The sequence below is a fragment of the Scardinius erythrophthalmus genome, assembly GCF_964197995.2.
Source record: "Scardinius erythrophthalmus genome assembly, chromosome: 10".
NCBI classification, from domain to species: domain Eukaryota; kingdom Metazoa; phylum Chordata; class Actinopteri; order Cypriniformes; family Leuciscidae; genus Scardinius; species Scardinius erythrophthalmus.
Window position 1 is genome coordinate 15,326,963 of NC_138230.1, and position 16,269 is coordinate 15,343,231.

The following is a 16,269-nucleotide window of genomic DNA, read 5'->3' on the forward strand; positions in this document are numbered from 1 at the left end:
ACGCCACATCCATTTTCTCACGCACAGAAAAATCGCGAAGCAAAGAGGACACGGAGACCGACAGACTAGACAGAGCAGGTTACTTATGATATAAAAAAATCTCAGCTCTCATATTCTGTCAATTTTATTACGAAATTCAAACGTTTTGGCGCTTGTAACGTTAAATGTGACGTGACAGATCTCTAGCGCACGTGAACCGATCATCTCTACTAGCTAATAGTAAAAAAACATGAATGAACACTGAAGATACAGTACAACTTACCGAAATGTATATTCCTCATACATAATATCGATCAATCAGTGTTTTTCATCAGTGTGAAGAGGTCAATAACATAGCTGGAGAACAATTATGTCCCATTTACCTCAGGAAAGCCATTTAATTAATATAATAGGCTATATAGTACATTGGCAAGAAAAAAATAGCTATAGAGAGTATTTAGCTAAATATGTGTTATATATTACATATTTATTATAATTTTACTTATTTCATTAATTAAAGTTATTATAATTTTTTAAAAAATGTACGCATTATATTTAATTTGAGTTATTTTTAACCTTAAATAATAGTCTACTACCAGCTGATAGGGCTCTCTGTATGTTTACAGCATCAGGTGAGTTGTTTTTTTCTTGAGAAAAAACGCCTATCTTTTGTAGCCTACCTAATATTTATCCAAATGAGTCAATATTAAATCAAATCACAATAATTGAATTGAAATAATAAAAAAGTGTAGCTTACCAGAAATTGTACCAAAACATTGTAACATGTCACTAAACCTAATAAAATTCAGTTTAGTTACTAAAATGTTAGTGACAATCACAATACACTCCAAGCTAAACTCAAAAGTTGTCAGCTATTATTGTTTCTAAACTAAAGACTGTTCTTTAATATATTAGTAGAGCACAATGTAATGGTTCCATATTTTATTTTTAAACTGTGGTGTTTTCATTTGAAGTGTTACAGTGTAACTCTGTGTTACTCAGCTTTTTTGTAAATTAATCTGAAAGAAATGTTGAATGAAACACTATGATGTTTTGGCCAAACCATTTGAATTATTACAGTGGGGGGATTTTTTTTATTTTTATTTATTTATTTATTTATTATTTGAAAGAGATTGTGAATAAAACTACTGTATATTGTAATGGCCAAACTACTTATTAAAAGAAAATAATTGACATCGTTTCTGCTTCTGGGATTTTAAAATTGCTCATTATTAAAATTGCTTTTATTTTATAAACTTGTTAGTTTTATGGAAACACTAAAAATAATAAACACTGGCTCTCAAATTTAACTTAATGGATATATAGGGAGGATAACAAAAAACTAAATTAATCAAAAATGTGCTTTATTACTACATTTGTTTACAAGTAACTTTATTCAAGTTAAAGGGTTACTTCACCTCTGGGAAGATGAATGTGTATTTGAAATAGGTCATTTAAGTAGAAGAAATGTGAAGAAATTTTTGAATTTGGAGCTTTCTAGACTGAGAAAAGCCAGAAAATGTCTTTTTGGCTTATGTGGAAGAAAGACAACAACTCCCAGAATGCACTTGCTTCGCTGCTTTAGGAGGCCACGCCTACCGGTAAGAGTGTACAGTTGAAAACAACAACAAGGCTAGCTAGTCTACGTGATGAGTTTGCCAGGGATTTACAGATCGCCCAAAATGTCCGGGATTCTGCTTTAGCGTTCTACAGTCGCCATTAATTCATCATGTTTACTGTGGCGAGCAGGACGAGGCTGACAGCCGCGGGAGAACGGCGCGAGGCCGGTGGCGTCATTACTGAGACGCGCCGGGTCTCGCATCTCTCACGGAGGAGCGGGAATTTTCTTAGCAATGTTAAAACGCACATCATCCGATCACTTGTTTAGCGTTCATGTAAACACTACATTCAGATTCACCAATCGGAATGAATTCAGTTAGATTGAAACAAGAGGTGTGCATGTAAACAATGAATGGCGACCGCAGAAAGCAAAAGCTGAATCCCGGACATTTTGAACGATCTCGCCCGCCGGACAAGTCCGGGAAAAGGAGGATGGTTACTTACTCAGCTTTCTCCTACTATTCAGCTTTCTCCACAGAACAAGAGCCTGCTAGCTTAGCTTCCAAAGAAAGACGGCTGACACTGTGTAGTGTGTACATTCTGAGTAAGATCCCACCCTGTATGGGCGGGCTGAAAACAGGCGGAACAACGCCTTCTACTGGCTGTAGTCTTTAGCCTCTGGCCAGAAAATCCTCCGATGACGCAAAATGACGATTTTTGCGTCATCGGAGGATTTTTTTCCAGACAAAAAATACATAAATCTCTTGTCTCAGGGGGATATGAGGGTGGAAAGCATGGTAATTCGAAAATACTACAGGTTTTCTACTAATACAAAGCTTAATGCTAAATCCTGAAGTATCCCTTTAAAAAAATAATAAAATCAATAGGATTTACGTAATATAGGCTACTGTAGAATTTAGCTTCTTTTTTTTTGGTCACTGGCGGCCACCCCGTTTGGAGGCAGTGCCCCAGCATGGCCCCCCCACTGAAAATGCTCTAGACACGCCCCTGATCTCAGAGCCTAGGCTGCCTACAGAGACGCGTTTTTTTGAAGGCATGCTTATGGGGCGGGCAGCTAGCGGATCGTTAGGAAAGATTAGATGAATGTGATAAAATATTTTTGGGCCTGAAATCACTGATACCACCTTTAAAGAATGTTGAAAAGACATCACATCCCGTCATTGTTGAAAAATAGTTCCAAAATGAAAATTTAACGGATGTCTTTGATGTTATCTGTTCTGTGTTACATGCATACCGATTAATGTCATCCTACCGTGACTATTTTTGGCCAGGGACACAACGTTGATTTGTTTGATTTGATTTATTTTATTTTCACAACAAAAACATAAAAAAAAAAACTTAAAAAAAAAAAAAAAAACAGTGTTATACATTTCACAAAAAGAATGTGATGGACAATTGCCGAAAAACCCTCAAGGGGCTTAATTAGTGGCAATCTCCATAGAAACAATTATATTTAACAAATTAAAAACATATTATAAAACAATTTAAAATTGGATTTAAAGCACAAACCCATATGGAAAATTCAAACAACTTAGTAACAATAATTTTACTCTCTGTTTAAACTGTTCTTTAGAAACCTTAATTAATGATGTGGGAGGACTATTCCATACCTTTGACCCTCTGTATAATATACTAAACTGTGCTTGAGTCGTACGAGAGTAGGGAGGCCTAATAAGACAACTACTACGAGTCGGATACTGGTGAAATTCATTATTAAAAATAAAAACATTACAAAAGTGCTGGGGAAATAACTTTTTTATAGAGCTATAAACGAATAAAGCAATTTGAAGCTGATTCACTTGGTAAAAACTAAGAATACTGGCCTGAGCAAACAGTGATTGGTAGGAGTGTCAACAATTTACACAAAATATTATTCTTAAAGCTCGCTTCTGAAGTCGAAAAATAGATTCCAGTTTAGTTGGGTGGGTACTAGCCCAAGCAACATTACAGTAATTGATATATGGATACAACATTGAGTAATACAACATAACTGCAACTTTTTTGTTAATCAAGTGCTGGATTTTTCCCAATATACCAACCACTTTGGCTATTTTTGTACTTATGGCACTAATATGAGGTTTCCAAGATAAAGAGTCATCAAGTATAACACAGAGGAAATGAGCAGATCTAACATTATTAATGGAGATATTATCAATTAGAATTTTCATTGAAGATTTAAATGTATCAGACTTAATACCAAACAATATAACTTGTTTTTTTTTTTATGTTGAGTGACAATTTGTTGGACTTGAACCAAGTAGATAACTTGTCAAGTTCTTCATTAATTAACTACTTTTATTAAAAATTTCAGGTTTTTTATGGGAGTAAAAGACACTTGTATTGTTTGCAAATAAAATTTTAGAAAGTTTATCTGAGACATTAGGGAGGTTGTTAACATATAATAAAAATAACAAGGGACCCAAGATGGAACCCTGTGGTAAGCCGCACTGAAGGGGAAGGGAAGGGGATTCTGTCCCATTATAGTTGACAGTCTGTCTGATACCGGTCTGAAAGATAACTGGTGAACCAGAGTAGTGACTTGTTTCGTATACCATAATGTGAAAGTTTTTTTAACAGAATGGAATGGTTAACGGTATCAAATGATTTTGAAAGATCCAGAAAAATACCAATAGTGTTTTCTTTTCTATCTTTTGCTTTATATATCTCAGTCAAAAAAAAATGGACAAGTGCCATATAAGTGTGTCACGGACAGAAGAGAGAGACAACAGGGAATGCAGATAAGTAGATGTTTATTAGAATAATGCAGATGAGAGATGTCACACAAGCTTGCCGAGGAACAGTTGAACTGAGTTGAATGTAACGAGGAATACTGGAGGATACTTGCTGTACAGACGAAGGGTGGACACAGGAGGAACTGACCGGACACAGATGACCAATGGAGGTAGAATAAGCAGGAAGATACGACGTTCAGGTATTCAGATGAGTCAAAGTATGTACAGAGAGTTGAGTCAGTGCTTCTCTGACGAGACCAGACAGAGAGTGAAGGGAAGTGTGGGCTTATGAAGTGTTGGTGATGAGTGGGTGCAGGTGTGGTGACTTCAGTAATCTGGTGATAACGAGCGGATGGGCGGAGTCGGGTGATTGGACTCTGTTGGTGTGGCAGGTGTTACTGGTGACTCCGTGACAGTACCCCCCCCTCCACGGACGGCTCCTGACGCCTGCGCTACCCGTCGACGGGGCCGGCCTCGACCTCTCGGCGCAGGGCGGTTGGGATGGGAGTTGTGGAACTGGGTGAGGAGGGATGGGTCCAGGATGTCGTCCCTAGGGACCCAAGAGCGTTCTTCGGGACCATATCCCTCCCAGTCTACTAGATACTCCAGGAGGCGGCCCCGCCGGCGGGAATCCAGGATGTCCTGCACACGGTAAATTGATTCTTCCTCTGCGACTTCGGGAGGAGGAGGTACGTCAACACCATTAGGTCCTGGGGAAGGAGAAACAAGAGGGTCAGTGAAGGGCTTTAACAGTGAGACATGAAATGATGGTGCGATCCGGTAGTGTGAGGGAAGGTGAAGACGGTAGGTGACTTCGTTGACCTGCCTCTCGATGGTGAAGGGACCTATATAGCGGGGACTCAGCTTACGACAGGGCTGGCGAAGACGGATGTCTCTGGTGGAGAGCCAGACCTTTTGACCCGGTTGGTACTGGGGTGTAGTTCCTCTCCGGGTATCGGCCTGGCTCTGGTGTCTTCGCACTGCTCGCTGGAGATGGACGTGTGCTGAGTCCCATACCCTCTCACTCGCTTCGAACCAGGTGTTGACAGCTGGGACCTCTGACGGCTCTCCTGACCAGGGGAAGAGAGGAGGCTGGTACCCGAGTATGCACTGAAACGGTGTAAAACCGGTGGTGTCTTGGCGTAGTGAGTTCTGTGCATACTCGGCCCATGGGAGGAAGCGGTTCCAGCTGCCTTGGTTCTGGTGGCAGTAGGTTCGCAGGTATCTCCCGATCTCCTGAATCTTGCGCTCAGTCTGGCCGTTGGATTGAGGATGGTACCCCGAAGATAGGCTGACTGAGACTCCGAGTAATCTGAAGAAAGCATGCCAAACTCGGGAGATGAATTGGGGACCTCTATCTGATACAATGTCTTCAGGTAGACCAAAGTGACGGAATACATGGTGGAATAGTAGGTTGGCAGTTTCAAAGGCAGTGGGAAGACCTTTTAATGGGATGAGTTTGCATGCCTTGGAGAAACGGTCGACCACGACTAGGATACCAGTATGTGAATCTGAAGGTGGAAGATCGGTCATAAAGTCTACACCCAGATGGGACCATGGACGACGCGGTATGGGCAGAGGTTTCAGCTTTCCTTCGGGGAGTCGTCGTGGAGTATTGGAGATGGCACAGACTGAGCATCCACGAACGTACCGGGAGACATCTTGCGCGATGGTGGGCCACCAGAACCGGTTACGAAGGAGCGAGAGGGTTCGCTGGCTGCCTGGATGTCCAGAGCCCGGAGACGTGTGAACTGAGTCCATGAGGGACAGGCGTAGTGATGATGGAACATATAGCCTTCCCTCAGGACCTCCCGGCGGAGCTGGCTCGGAACGGGTGGCTTCCCGGATACGATCCTCCATTGACCATTCGATGGGACTAACAATAATGGCTGGAGGGAGTATAGTTTCTGGAGGTGACACTTCGGGCTCAGGTGCATGAAGACGGGAGAGGGCGTCTGCTTTAAGGTTCTTGCCTCCAGGGCGATATGTAACACGGAAGTTGAAACGGGTGAAGAAGAGTGCCCATCGGGCTTGGCGAGGATTTAGACGTTTGGCTTCTTGAAGATATTCGAGGTTACGGTGATCTGTAATAACTTCGACTTGATGGTGTGCTCCCTCCAGCCAGTGTCTCCATTCTTCGAAAGCCATCTTGATAGCCAGCAGTTCCCGATTACCGATGTCGTAATTGCGCTCCGCCGGGGACAGTTTCTTGGAATAGAAGGCACATGGATGAAGTACTGGAGGCTTCCCCTGCTGCTGTGATAGAATGGCTCCCACCCCGGTCGATGAGGCGTCCACTTCGACCACGAAGGGGAGGTCCGGATTGGGATGGACCAGGATGGGAGCAGAACAGAAGGCGTTCTTCAGCTGTTGGAAGGCATGCGTAGCGGCTGGATTCCAGGACAGAGACTTGGGCCGGCCCTTGAGGAGAGAGGTGAGTGGTGAACTGATGATACTGTATTGATGAATAAATCGACGGTAGAAGTTTGCAAATCCTAGGAATCTCTGGAGGTCCTTGACGGTGGTGGGTTGTGACCAGTTCATAATGGTGTCCACCTTCCTCTGGTCCATTTGGATCCCTTTTGGGCTGATGACATAGCCGAGGAAGTGAACAGTGGTACGGTGAAACTCACACTTTTCCAACTTCAGGAACAACTGATGATCTCTGAGTTTCTGGAGCACTTGACAGACGTGGTGATGGTGTTCAGTCAAGCTCTTGGAGAAGATTAAGATGTCATCAATATAGACGATCACAAATTGATGCAGAAACTCACGGAACACCTCGTTCATGAAGGCTTGAAAGACGGATGGAGAGTTGGATAGCCCATAGGGCATAACGAGATATTCATAGTGCCCTGATGGAGTAATGAAAGCAGTTTTCCACTCGTCGCCTCTTCGGATGCGTACGAGATTGTAGGCACTTCTGAGGTCCAGTTTGGTGAATATTTTAGCTCCACGTAGCTGTTCCAGAGCGGCTGGGACCAGAGGAAGGGGATAGCGGAATTTGACTGTTTGTTCGTTGAGTGCGCGGTAGTCAATGCACGGCCGCAAGCCTCCGTCCTTCTTTCCCACAAAGAAAAAGCTGGATGCAGCAGGGGAAGTGGAAGGTCGAATGAACCGTTGTTGTAAGGCTTCTTTGATGTACTCATCCATGGCCTTCTGCTCCGGGATGGACAGTGGATAGATCCGGCCCTTGGGTGGTGTGGCTCCAGGCAGCAGGTCAATGGCGCAGTCCCATGGCCGATGAGGTGGTAGCTGTGTCGCTTGTTGTTTGCTGAACACGTCCTGGAACGCCCGGTACTCAAGGGGAATCTCTGTTAGATGGTTGGATTCTGGACTTTCGATTGACGTGGAGTTAAGGTGAAGATTAGAGGAAGAGTGGAAGTCAGCGGGAGAAGATTTCTGACAACAGATCTTGATAACAGGTAGTAGACAAGATGAAGAACAGGATTCACCCCATTGCGTAATTTCTCCAGTGGTCCAGTTGACTTGTGGTGAGTGTACTGACATCCACGGGCGTCCCAGGATGATGTCCGCAGTGGACCCTTCCAGCACCAGAAATGAAATCTCCTCCTGATGAAGACATCCAATGCGAAGTGAGACTATGGGGGATTGATGACAGACTTGACCACGGCCCAGCGGTTTACCCAAGATGGTGTGGATCTCTAACTTCTTCGTGATCCTTCTCCTCGGGAGACTGAGCTTCTTGAGGAGTTCGTGGGAGATGAAGTTCCCCGAGGAGCTGGTGTCAATGAGAGCAGATGCTAAAACAGAGTGGGAACGGGTCACTATCATGACCGGAGTACGTGATAAGGGAGATATCATAGGAGGAATCTGGATTGTACTCACCGCTGGGCGAGGTGGTCGCACTGGACACTGCAGAATGAGATGTCCTTCGGAACCGCAGTAAAGGCAGAGGCCGTTGTGAATGCGTCGTTGACGTTCTACTGCAGTGAGATGGTATGAGTCGATTTGCATAGGCTCAGGTGCTGGAAGGGTTATAGATGGTGTGGGAGACAGAGGGTGCACAGCGGGTTGGTCCAGAACACAGGCGGTGAGACGTTGAGAGATGCGAATGGTACGCTGAATGAACTTTTCTAAGCCGATGACATCATCGTAGATTGCTACTTGATGGCGGATGGTAGGATTCAATCCTTGACGAAAGCAGGTGATCAGCGCAGTTTCATTCCATCCACTGTTGGCTGCTAGTGTGCGGAAACGTAAAGCATATTCACTCACGGAAGGTTTCCCTGACGCAGGCGGTACAACTGATCATGGATGGAGAGAGAGGAGGTGTTGAGGCCAAAAACTTCTTTAAGTGAGCGGCGAAATCCTCCCATGAGTGAGTGAGGGTGCCATTCGCTTCCCAGATCGACTGAGCCCATTGGAGGGCCGGACCAGAGAGGAGGGAGATCAAATAGGCGATCTTAGAACGATCAGTAGGGAAGGCGTGCACCTGCATCTCAAAGTAGAGTGAACATTGTAGTAAAAACCCGCTGCAACCCTCCGCCTCACCGGTGTACGTTGCAGGTCGGGCCATGGGACTGGGAGAGGCAGGCAGTGAAGGAGAGTGAAGACGGGATGGAAGTGATGGGTCGCCAGCTTGTGCATGCTCGGAGAGAGAGACCCATGAAGGGTCCTCTTCTGATCCAACGGATCTTTGCATACAGTTGGTCTGGTCTTCTGTCACGGACAGAAGAGAGAGACAACAGGGAATGCAGATAAGTAGATGTTTATTAGAATAATGCAGATGAGAGATGTCACACAAGCTTGCCGAGGAACAGTTGAACTGAGTTGAATGTAACGAGGAATACTGGAGGATACTTGCTGTACAGACGAAGGGTGGACACAGGAGGAACTGACCGGACACAGATGACCAATGGAGGTAGAATAAGCAGGAAGATACGACATTCAGGTATTCAGATGAGTCAAAGTATGTACAGAGAGTTGAGTCAGTGCTTCTCTGACGAGACCAGACAGAGAGTGAAGGGAAGTGTGGGCTTATGAAGTGTTGGTGATGAGTGGGTGCAGGTGTGGTGACTTCAGTAATCTGGTGATAACGAGCGGATGGGCGGAGTCGGGTGATTGGACTCTGTTGGTGTGGCAGGTGTTACTGGTGACTCCGTGACAAAGTGGAATGTTGTTTCCTAAAACCATGCTGTAGTACATATAAAATATTATTTTTGTTCAGATGTTGAATTAATCTTGTGTAAACAAGTTTTTCAAGAACTTTGGACAGGGCTGGTAATATAGAAATTGGTCTATAATTGTTAAAAATAGCATGGTCATCTTCTTTATAAACTGGTGTAATTTTTGCTATTTTCAACTCTACAGGTACAATTCCTTGGTCTAGGGAAAGATTATAAATATAAAGTAATGGTTTAATGATATCAGGTTAAATTGCTTTTAATATTTTACTGTCAATCATATCATGTCCTTGTGAACAGTCTTTTAAATTGATAATTATATCTCTGATCTCATCCTCGGTAACAGAAGTAAAGTTAAAATCCTCAGACATTGGAAAATTCATGTATTCTAGTTGTCCAAAATGACTTGATGGAATTTTAGAAGCTAATGTTGGACCTTCATCAGAAAAAAAGGCATTAAATCTTTTGGCAATTTGTTGCGGATCTGAAACAATAGAATCGTCAATCTTAAATTTATTTGGTAACTGCTTTTTAGAATGTTTTTTGTCAAGAATACAATTATTGGTTCTCCACAAAGAAGATGCATTATTTTTATGTTCGACTAATTTCCTATTGTAATAGTGGGTTTTTGCTCCTCTTATGACATGACAAACATCTGTTTCAGTATTTTTTGAATTGCAACAGATGAAATGAAGTAGGACAAAGAATGTATTTTTTTATATAATCTATTTTTGATTTTCAGGGACTTTATGATAACTGGAGTTATCCACGGTTTGGACAATTTGCGTTTCAAAGGCACTGATTGGAGAGGAAAACATGAGTTGTAAACCTGAGTAACATTTTTTATAAACAATGAAAAGGCCTTCTGAGTATCTACTTTTTGATAGATTTCACTCCATGATATTTGCCTTACAGCATGTCTGAAATTCATCAAATTCCTTTCACTAAAAATTTGTCTATATTTAATGTTTTGTAAAGGGGGGCAATTTTCACTCTCGTTAACAGTGATCAAAAATATGGGACAGTGATCAGCCACATCAATGCACAAGGACATCGGATTTCATAGTCTTATTATACACATTAGTAAAAATATTATCTATATGAGTTGCTGAAGTATTAGTCACTCTGGTGGGAACTGAAATCATAGGATTAAAGCTATAAGAATGCATAGTATCAGTAAATTCTTTGATTAACATATTTCCCAGACTATTTTCAATATTAATGTTAAAGTCACCCATTATGTAACAGTTTTTCCTTTCATTAGAAATGATATCCAGTACATTTGAGATGTCTGTGATAAATGCAGAGAGGTCACAATTAGGTGGTCTATAGATACATAAAATTATTGCTAATTTAGTTTCTACTGCTACTACTTCCGAGTTCCGAAGAAGAATCAAAAAGCTTTTCAAAGTCATATCTTTCTTTATAATGTAGACTAGAATTGATATTATTAGTTGGTCAAAAGACACAATCACTGTACAGAATCTCGGGTGGGCTGGTGGCGCAGGGACAAGATGGTCAGTGTGCTGGTAAAGAGTGGTGACGGTGAATCCAGTGCAGGCATCCAGACGAGACGAAAACCAAGACACTGAACAGGAACTCGAACCAGGAACAGAACTGCAGACGGGCACACGAAGAACACACACTGAGGACACCAAACAATGATCTGACAAAGAGAGGAGAGTGCGATGAGAACTTATAGGTGAGTGAATTGGCAGCAGCTGGTGCGGGGAATGAGATCAGCTGGAACGAGCGGTAACGCCCACTCACACACACAGAACAACAAATACACGAGACACGAAGAAAACAGTGAATTCATGAACCGTGACAAGCAGTGATAGGAAAAGCCATGTTTTTGAGTGACAGATCCTAGTTATGTCATGTAGATGGAAAAGAGAAGTGGTCCCAGCACTGAGCCCTGAGGCACCCCAATAGCTGTTGTAACTTAGACACCTCAACCCTCCATGACACCCCGAAGGACCTACATGAGAGGTAATACTTGAACCACGGGAGTGCGGTTCCTGAGATGTCCTTTGTCATGAAGGTTGACAGGTAGATCTGGTGATTTACTGGTGTATCTGGTGTTGTCAAAAGCAGGAGCCAGATTATTGTATAGATTACTGATTATTTGGAAGCTGCTCATGCCAGTCTCAGAGCTTCAAAAACCGGGAGCAGGGCAGTTTTAGTTGAGTGGCCACTTTTGAAGCCAGACTGTTTGCTGCCCAGGAGGTTCTTCGGTGTGAGAAATGCAAAGGTTGAACATGACTCGCTCAAGTGTTTTTGCAATGAATGAAAGAAGGGATACCGGTCTGGGTTTAGAGTGGGTTTCTTTAGCAGTGGGGTTGTCCAGGCCTGCTTAAATGCTTTGGGAAGAGTGAGTGCAGGTACAACTAAAGAAGAAATGGCTTAAAGGAGATAAGTTAATAGGCTCAAACAGACAGGTATGTGATTGAAAGGATGAGTTTGGAGACTGCCTCTGAGAGCGAAAAGAGGGAGAGAAGAGTGTGTTTGAGGTCAAGATGTGTTTGTTGGTTTATGGTGTGGAGAACTGGACGCTGATGGTTGTTGTTTTATTAGGTACTGCCTTGTGTCTTAGATTTATTATATTTTGATTGTTTTATAGGCCTGTTTCTTTATACTTAATTTGACAATTTCATGATTTACTTGTTAACTTTGGATTTGCATTGGCTTGCTATTTTTCTTTAGTTCTGTTAAACCTATTAATAATTTACATAGAATTATGATATTAAACATATAGTAAAATTCCTGAGCTTCCCTTGAATAGCCTTAGCACAACAATTTAGCTATTTAAATGGCTTTTTGGAGTACTGAGATCTCGTGCAGAATAGAATTTGATCTGTCTGATAAAAATTGCACATCTCCTCCCTTTTCCTGCTTGCCTGGTTTTGTTGCCAAATAGCACGCTTTAGAATGATTGTGCAAAAGATGCAGTAAAAAAGCCTGTTCAGAATTAAATGAAAGCAACTGCAAGAGATGTCAGTGAAGTTGCTAGTATATTTATCTGCACACTGGTGGCACAATTACTATTTAATTCTTAAACATAGTCCATGCTGAACATATTCACAAAAGATTATAAGCTGTTTATCCCAAGACTGACAGTTTGGGCTGGTTAGTAAAAAAAAAAAAAAAAAGAAGAAGAAAAAACAAACAAACAGGTAAGACCATTTAGTTCTTTTCATTTAGATTTAGTTCACCTTTTTGAAAATTTTCTGAAAACAATATAGGATAAAGGATGAGCTTAAATCAAATTTATTGCAAGAATCTGATGTATTAAATATATATTATATATATATTAAAAAAAGCTTTAAAAATTTGTTTTAAACAAATAATATATAATAATATAAATAAAGTACATTTATCAAAGTGTGAATATGGTGTGAATCAAATCCTAAATGAAATAGGAGCAGAGCAGTGAAATAAGTTCTACTGGTCATGATTTAGCAGGGTAATTCAAAATCTATTGCTGAATCAATGTTCTTATTATGATTTCTAAGTAAACCCTATCAGTTTAATAACCTAGACCCTCTTGGTTGCCAGACAATGTTTGACAATCTCATCATGTTTATTTAACTGTGTGGTGGCGACGCTCGTGAAAGTAGCATGGTAACCACACGCTTAAGTTGTGCAGAATGCGTAGGCAAATCAAAGTTGAGTGCATAAGCAGATGTAGGTTGACCGTAAGCCTTCAGAAGAAAAAAAGCATCTTTTAAAGATTTATCTGTCTTGCTTGTAGAATGAATGCCACTGCCACCAATGAGAAAACAACAGTGGACATTGTCTTCCTTGCCATCATCATTTTCCTCGGCACCACTGGGAACTCTGTGGTCATCTGGGTGGCCGGCTTTCGCATGAAGCCCAACGTCACTAACGTTTGGTTGGTCAATCTGGCAGTAGCTGACCTGATCTTCTGTCTGACACGAGTCACTTCGCTCCTCAAAAAAAATGCCTTTGACCACTGGCCTTTTGGGGTCTTTCTCTGCAAGTTCAATATTTTCTTCAAGTACGCCAACATGTTCTGCAGTGTTTTCCTTCTGGCTGTCATCAGTGTGGATCGAGCGCTCTGCATCTGGTGCCCAGTTGTTACTAGAAAACGACGGACGTTATGTGCAGCTCGTGTGGTCAGTGTGGGAGTCTGGATTGTGGCGGTGATCTTTAGTTCACCTTATTTGGTGTACCGGCAGGTCAAGCCTGGTGACAACAACTTGACCAAGTGCAGTGAGGTCAGAATGGCTTTATAAATTACTCCATGTACCACCTTGCATAAAAAAATCAGATTTTGTTAGTTTGAATATAGAATTATAAATTAATTTGCAGGAGAACGGAGCAGCAGAAGCAAGTGGAAGGTATGTCAACTACTGCATTCGTTTCATCTGTGGATTCCTGTTGCCCTTCCTGGTCATCCTTACCAGTTACATACTATCTGCTGTTGGGATACGCAGAACACGGCTCTCTGGCAAATCGAGGCCTCTTCGGATTCTTGCTGTATTGGTCTGTGCCTTTTTCCTATGTTGGGCCCCCTACCACTTTCTAGGACTGGTCAAATTGGTTGATAAAAACAAGGTCGGAAAAGTAGTATGGAGAATGGCTTCAAACTTAGCCTATTTCAACAGCTGCATTAACCCATTGCTGTACTTCTGCATGGGACTGGAGTTTAGTCAACGATGCAACCAAAGTTTGTATGGGATTTGTCACAGAGCTTTTATGGAGGAAGGCCAAACTTTGTCACAGCAAAGCACTAGAGAGGAAAGCTGTAATTTCATTCCAAAGACTGAGTGTGTCACTAAAGTTTAAGAGTTTTTACTCTTTTTCTTGTTCAATTGTCAGGTTTATCAGCTAACTATTTTTTATGCATTTTTTATTATTAGTAACACATTGAAAAAGACACATACCGCAGTGTCTGGTCTTCTGGTTAGCTTTCATATAGGTGCCTATATAAAATATACCTTAAAATATTCAAACTAAGATCATTTGTAATATGGGTAATATTTATACAAATGTTTATGAAATAATTCTGCATTTTTATGATCTATTATGCTTGTCTACATGTGTATGATTGTTAACAGGATGACACTGATAACCCCACCCGAGGCAGGAAGAGTAAGCGGAAATTATATGTGGCCTAATATAAAGGAATGAACATTTTTCATTGATTCTTTAAAATTAACCATTGCAATAAATGCACAGTGTATGAAGCTGTGATGAAAGCTTTTGATTCAATTTCTTTTCATCAGAAAAAACAAAAACAAAAAAAATGTCCTGGTTCAAATGTCTTCTTAACCTTTAGGTCCTTGTAGCCTAACTGAGCACACTGAAATAAAACATCTGCAGTGACACTGCGACATTAAAGGTTGTGCAATATTGCAAAATGATGACACCCATTTTTGTTTTGCATGTGCTCTTCTTAGTACTCTATTGATGCTTCCTCATTAGAGAGAAAACAGACTTGAACACTGGGGACTTGAGACTCGATTCGGGCTCGAACTCAGGTAATGGTGGACTCGGACCCGTACTCGAACACTGGGGACTCGAGACTCGACTCGGACTCGACAGTTGGTGACTCGACTACAACACTGATACATTGAGGGCAGGGATGGGCAGTATTTCAGATACATATATTTAAAATACGCTTGGAAAAAAAAAGCCTTTGGAAAAAATCTAATGTAATTTGTATTTAAATACATTTAAGATGAGTATTTTTGTATTTTCAAAATAAATACTTTTTGCCAGTCAACCTGTTTACCAGGTTAGGCTAACGATTTCGTGCATCAACTAGTTCAGACACGCCCCCTTCCCCCAACCCCAACATTCATGCATTTGAGCTGCAGTAGCCTACAACTCAGCATTGGATCAGCGATTTTTCTGGAGCAAGGTGAAGATGTCATGATCAATTCTACTTGTTGATTAAAGTTAAAATAGTGCATTATTCAGATTTGCCTTCAGTTAACATGAAAGAATAAAAGAGCACAGACAAGTGGGGAAAATGTGTTAGCCAACCAATCTTGATCGGTTGGTGATTTTTATCAACTAGCTTGTCAAATGTGTTTAAAGTATTACTGCATGTTAGGGCTGGGTGATATGACATATCATAGTGATGATATAAAGTGTGAATCGATGGAACTTTTTCTAAATCGTTTACATAGATAGGCCTATTTGTGGGGTAATTTTAAGCTGCAAATTGATCCGTGCAGCTTTTTTTGGAACTTTAGAGTGGCAAAAGAAGCACCGATGAATGATAGCCTACACCACAAAAAATCTTCAGCTTTTAGTTTTATTCATAAAAAAATTGTATATAGTAAATAGTAAATAGTATAGGTAAATATAGTAAAAAGAAAAAAAAAAGTGAATAGGCAAATAGGCAATAGGTAAATAGTGTCAAATGAATTTAAATGATTTCTAATTAAAAATTTTAGATAAACTTTCTAATTTTGAAACCTGATATTGAGAATTGTGAATCCATGATATATTTTGTTACTGTGAAGTAAAATTAAGATTTTGGTCATATCACCCATTCTTTGCTAAATAGCAGAAAAGGTTCCCACAGTTTTACAAACAGTATGGATTTTTTAATAGTGTTCACCACAAGTAATATACTACATTGTAACCTGGTTAGAAATAAGTATATAAATGGCTGCTATTTTGCATAAGTTTATTTGTAATTGCCAGCAAGAAAGGAAGAAAAAAAAGAAAAAAAAAGAAAGAATGACAGAGAGGGCAAAGAAATTAAAAGTCAGTAGGCCTATGTAGCTTCTTCATTCACCTATACCTGCACTAGATGGCCAATTTCACATGTATTTTGTGTATTTTTAAAA

The 16,269-nt window shown here is 41.0% G+C and overlaps 1 protein-coding gene across 1 annotated transcript; it reads left to right on the forward strand.

Annotated features, from left to right (window-relative positions):
- The first annotated feature begins 12,400 nt into the window (after nt 1–12,400).
- Nucleotides 12,401–14,837, forward strand: LOC308697004 (fMet-Leu-Phe receptor-like). The gene is made up of 3 exons (XM_081376026.1): nt 12,401–12,615; nt 13,194–13,680; nt 13,775–14,837. Exons 2-3 carry the CDS (start codon nt 13,195–13,197, stop codon nt 14,249–14,251), a joined length of 963 nt encoding a protein of 320 aa, XP_081232152.1. The 5' UTR covers nt 12,401–12,615; nt 13,194; the 3' UTR covers nt 14,252–14,837.
- The last annotated feature ends 1,432 nt before the right edge of the window (nt 14,838–16,269 follow it).

What these genes read in the sequence shown, in the direction of transcription:
- LOC308697004 (XM_081376026.1), top strand. Translation starts at nt 13,195, where the DNA reads ATGAATGCCACTGCCACCAATGAGAAAACAACAGTGGACATTGTCTTC. An exon ending in ACTTGACCAAGTGCAGTGAG is followed by an intron (nt 13,681 to 13,774) that starts GTCAGAATGGCT and finishes ATTAATTTGCAG; the next exon opens with GAGAACGGAGCAGCAGAAGC.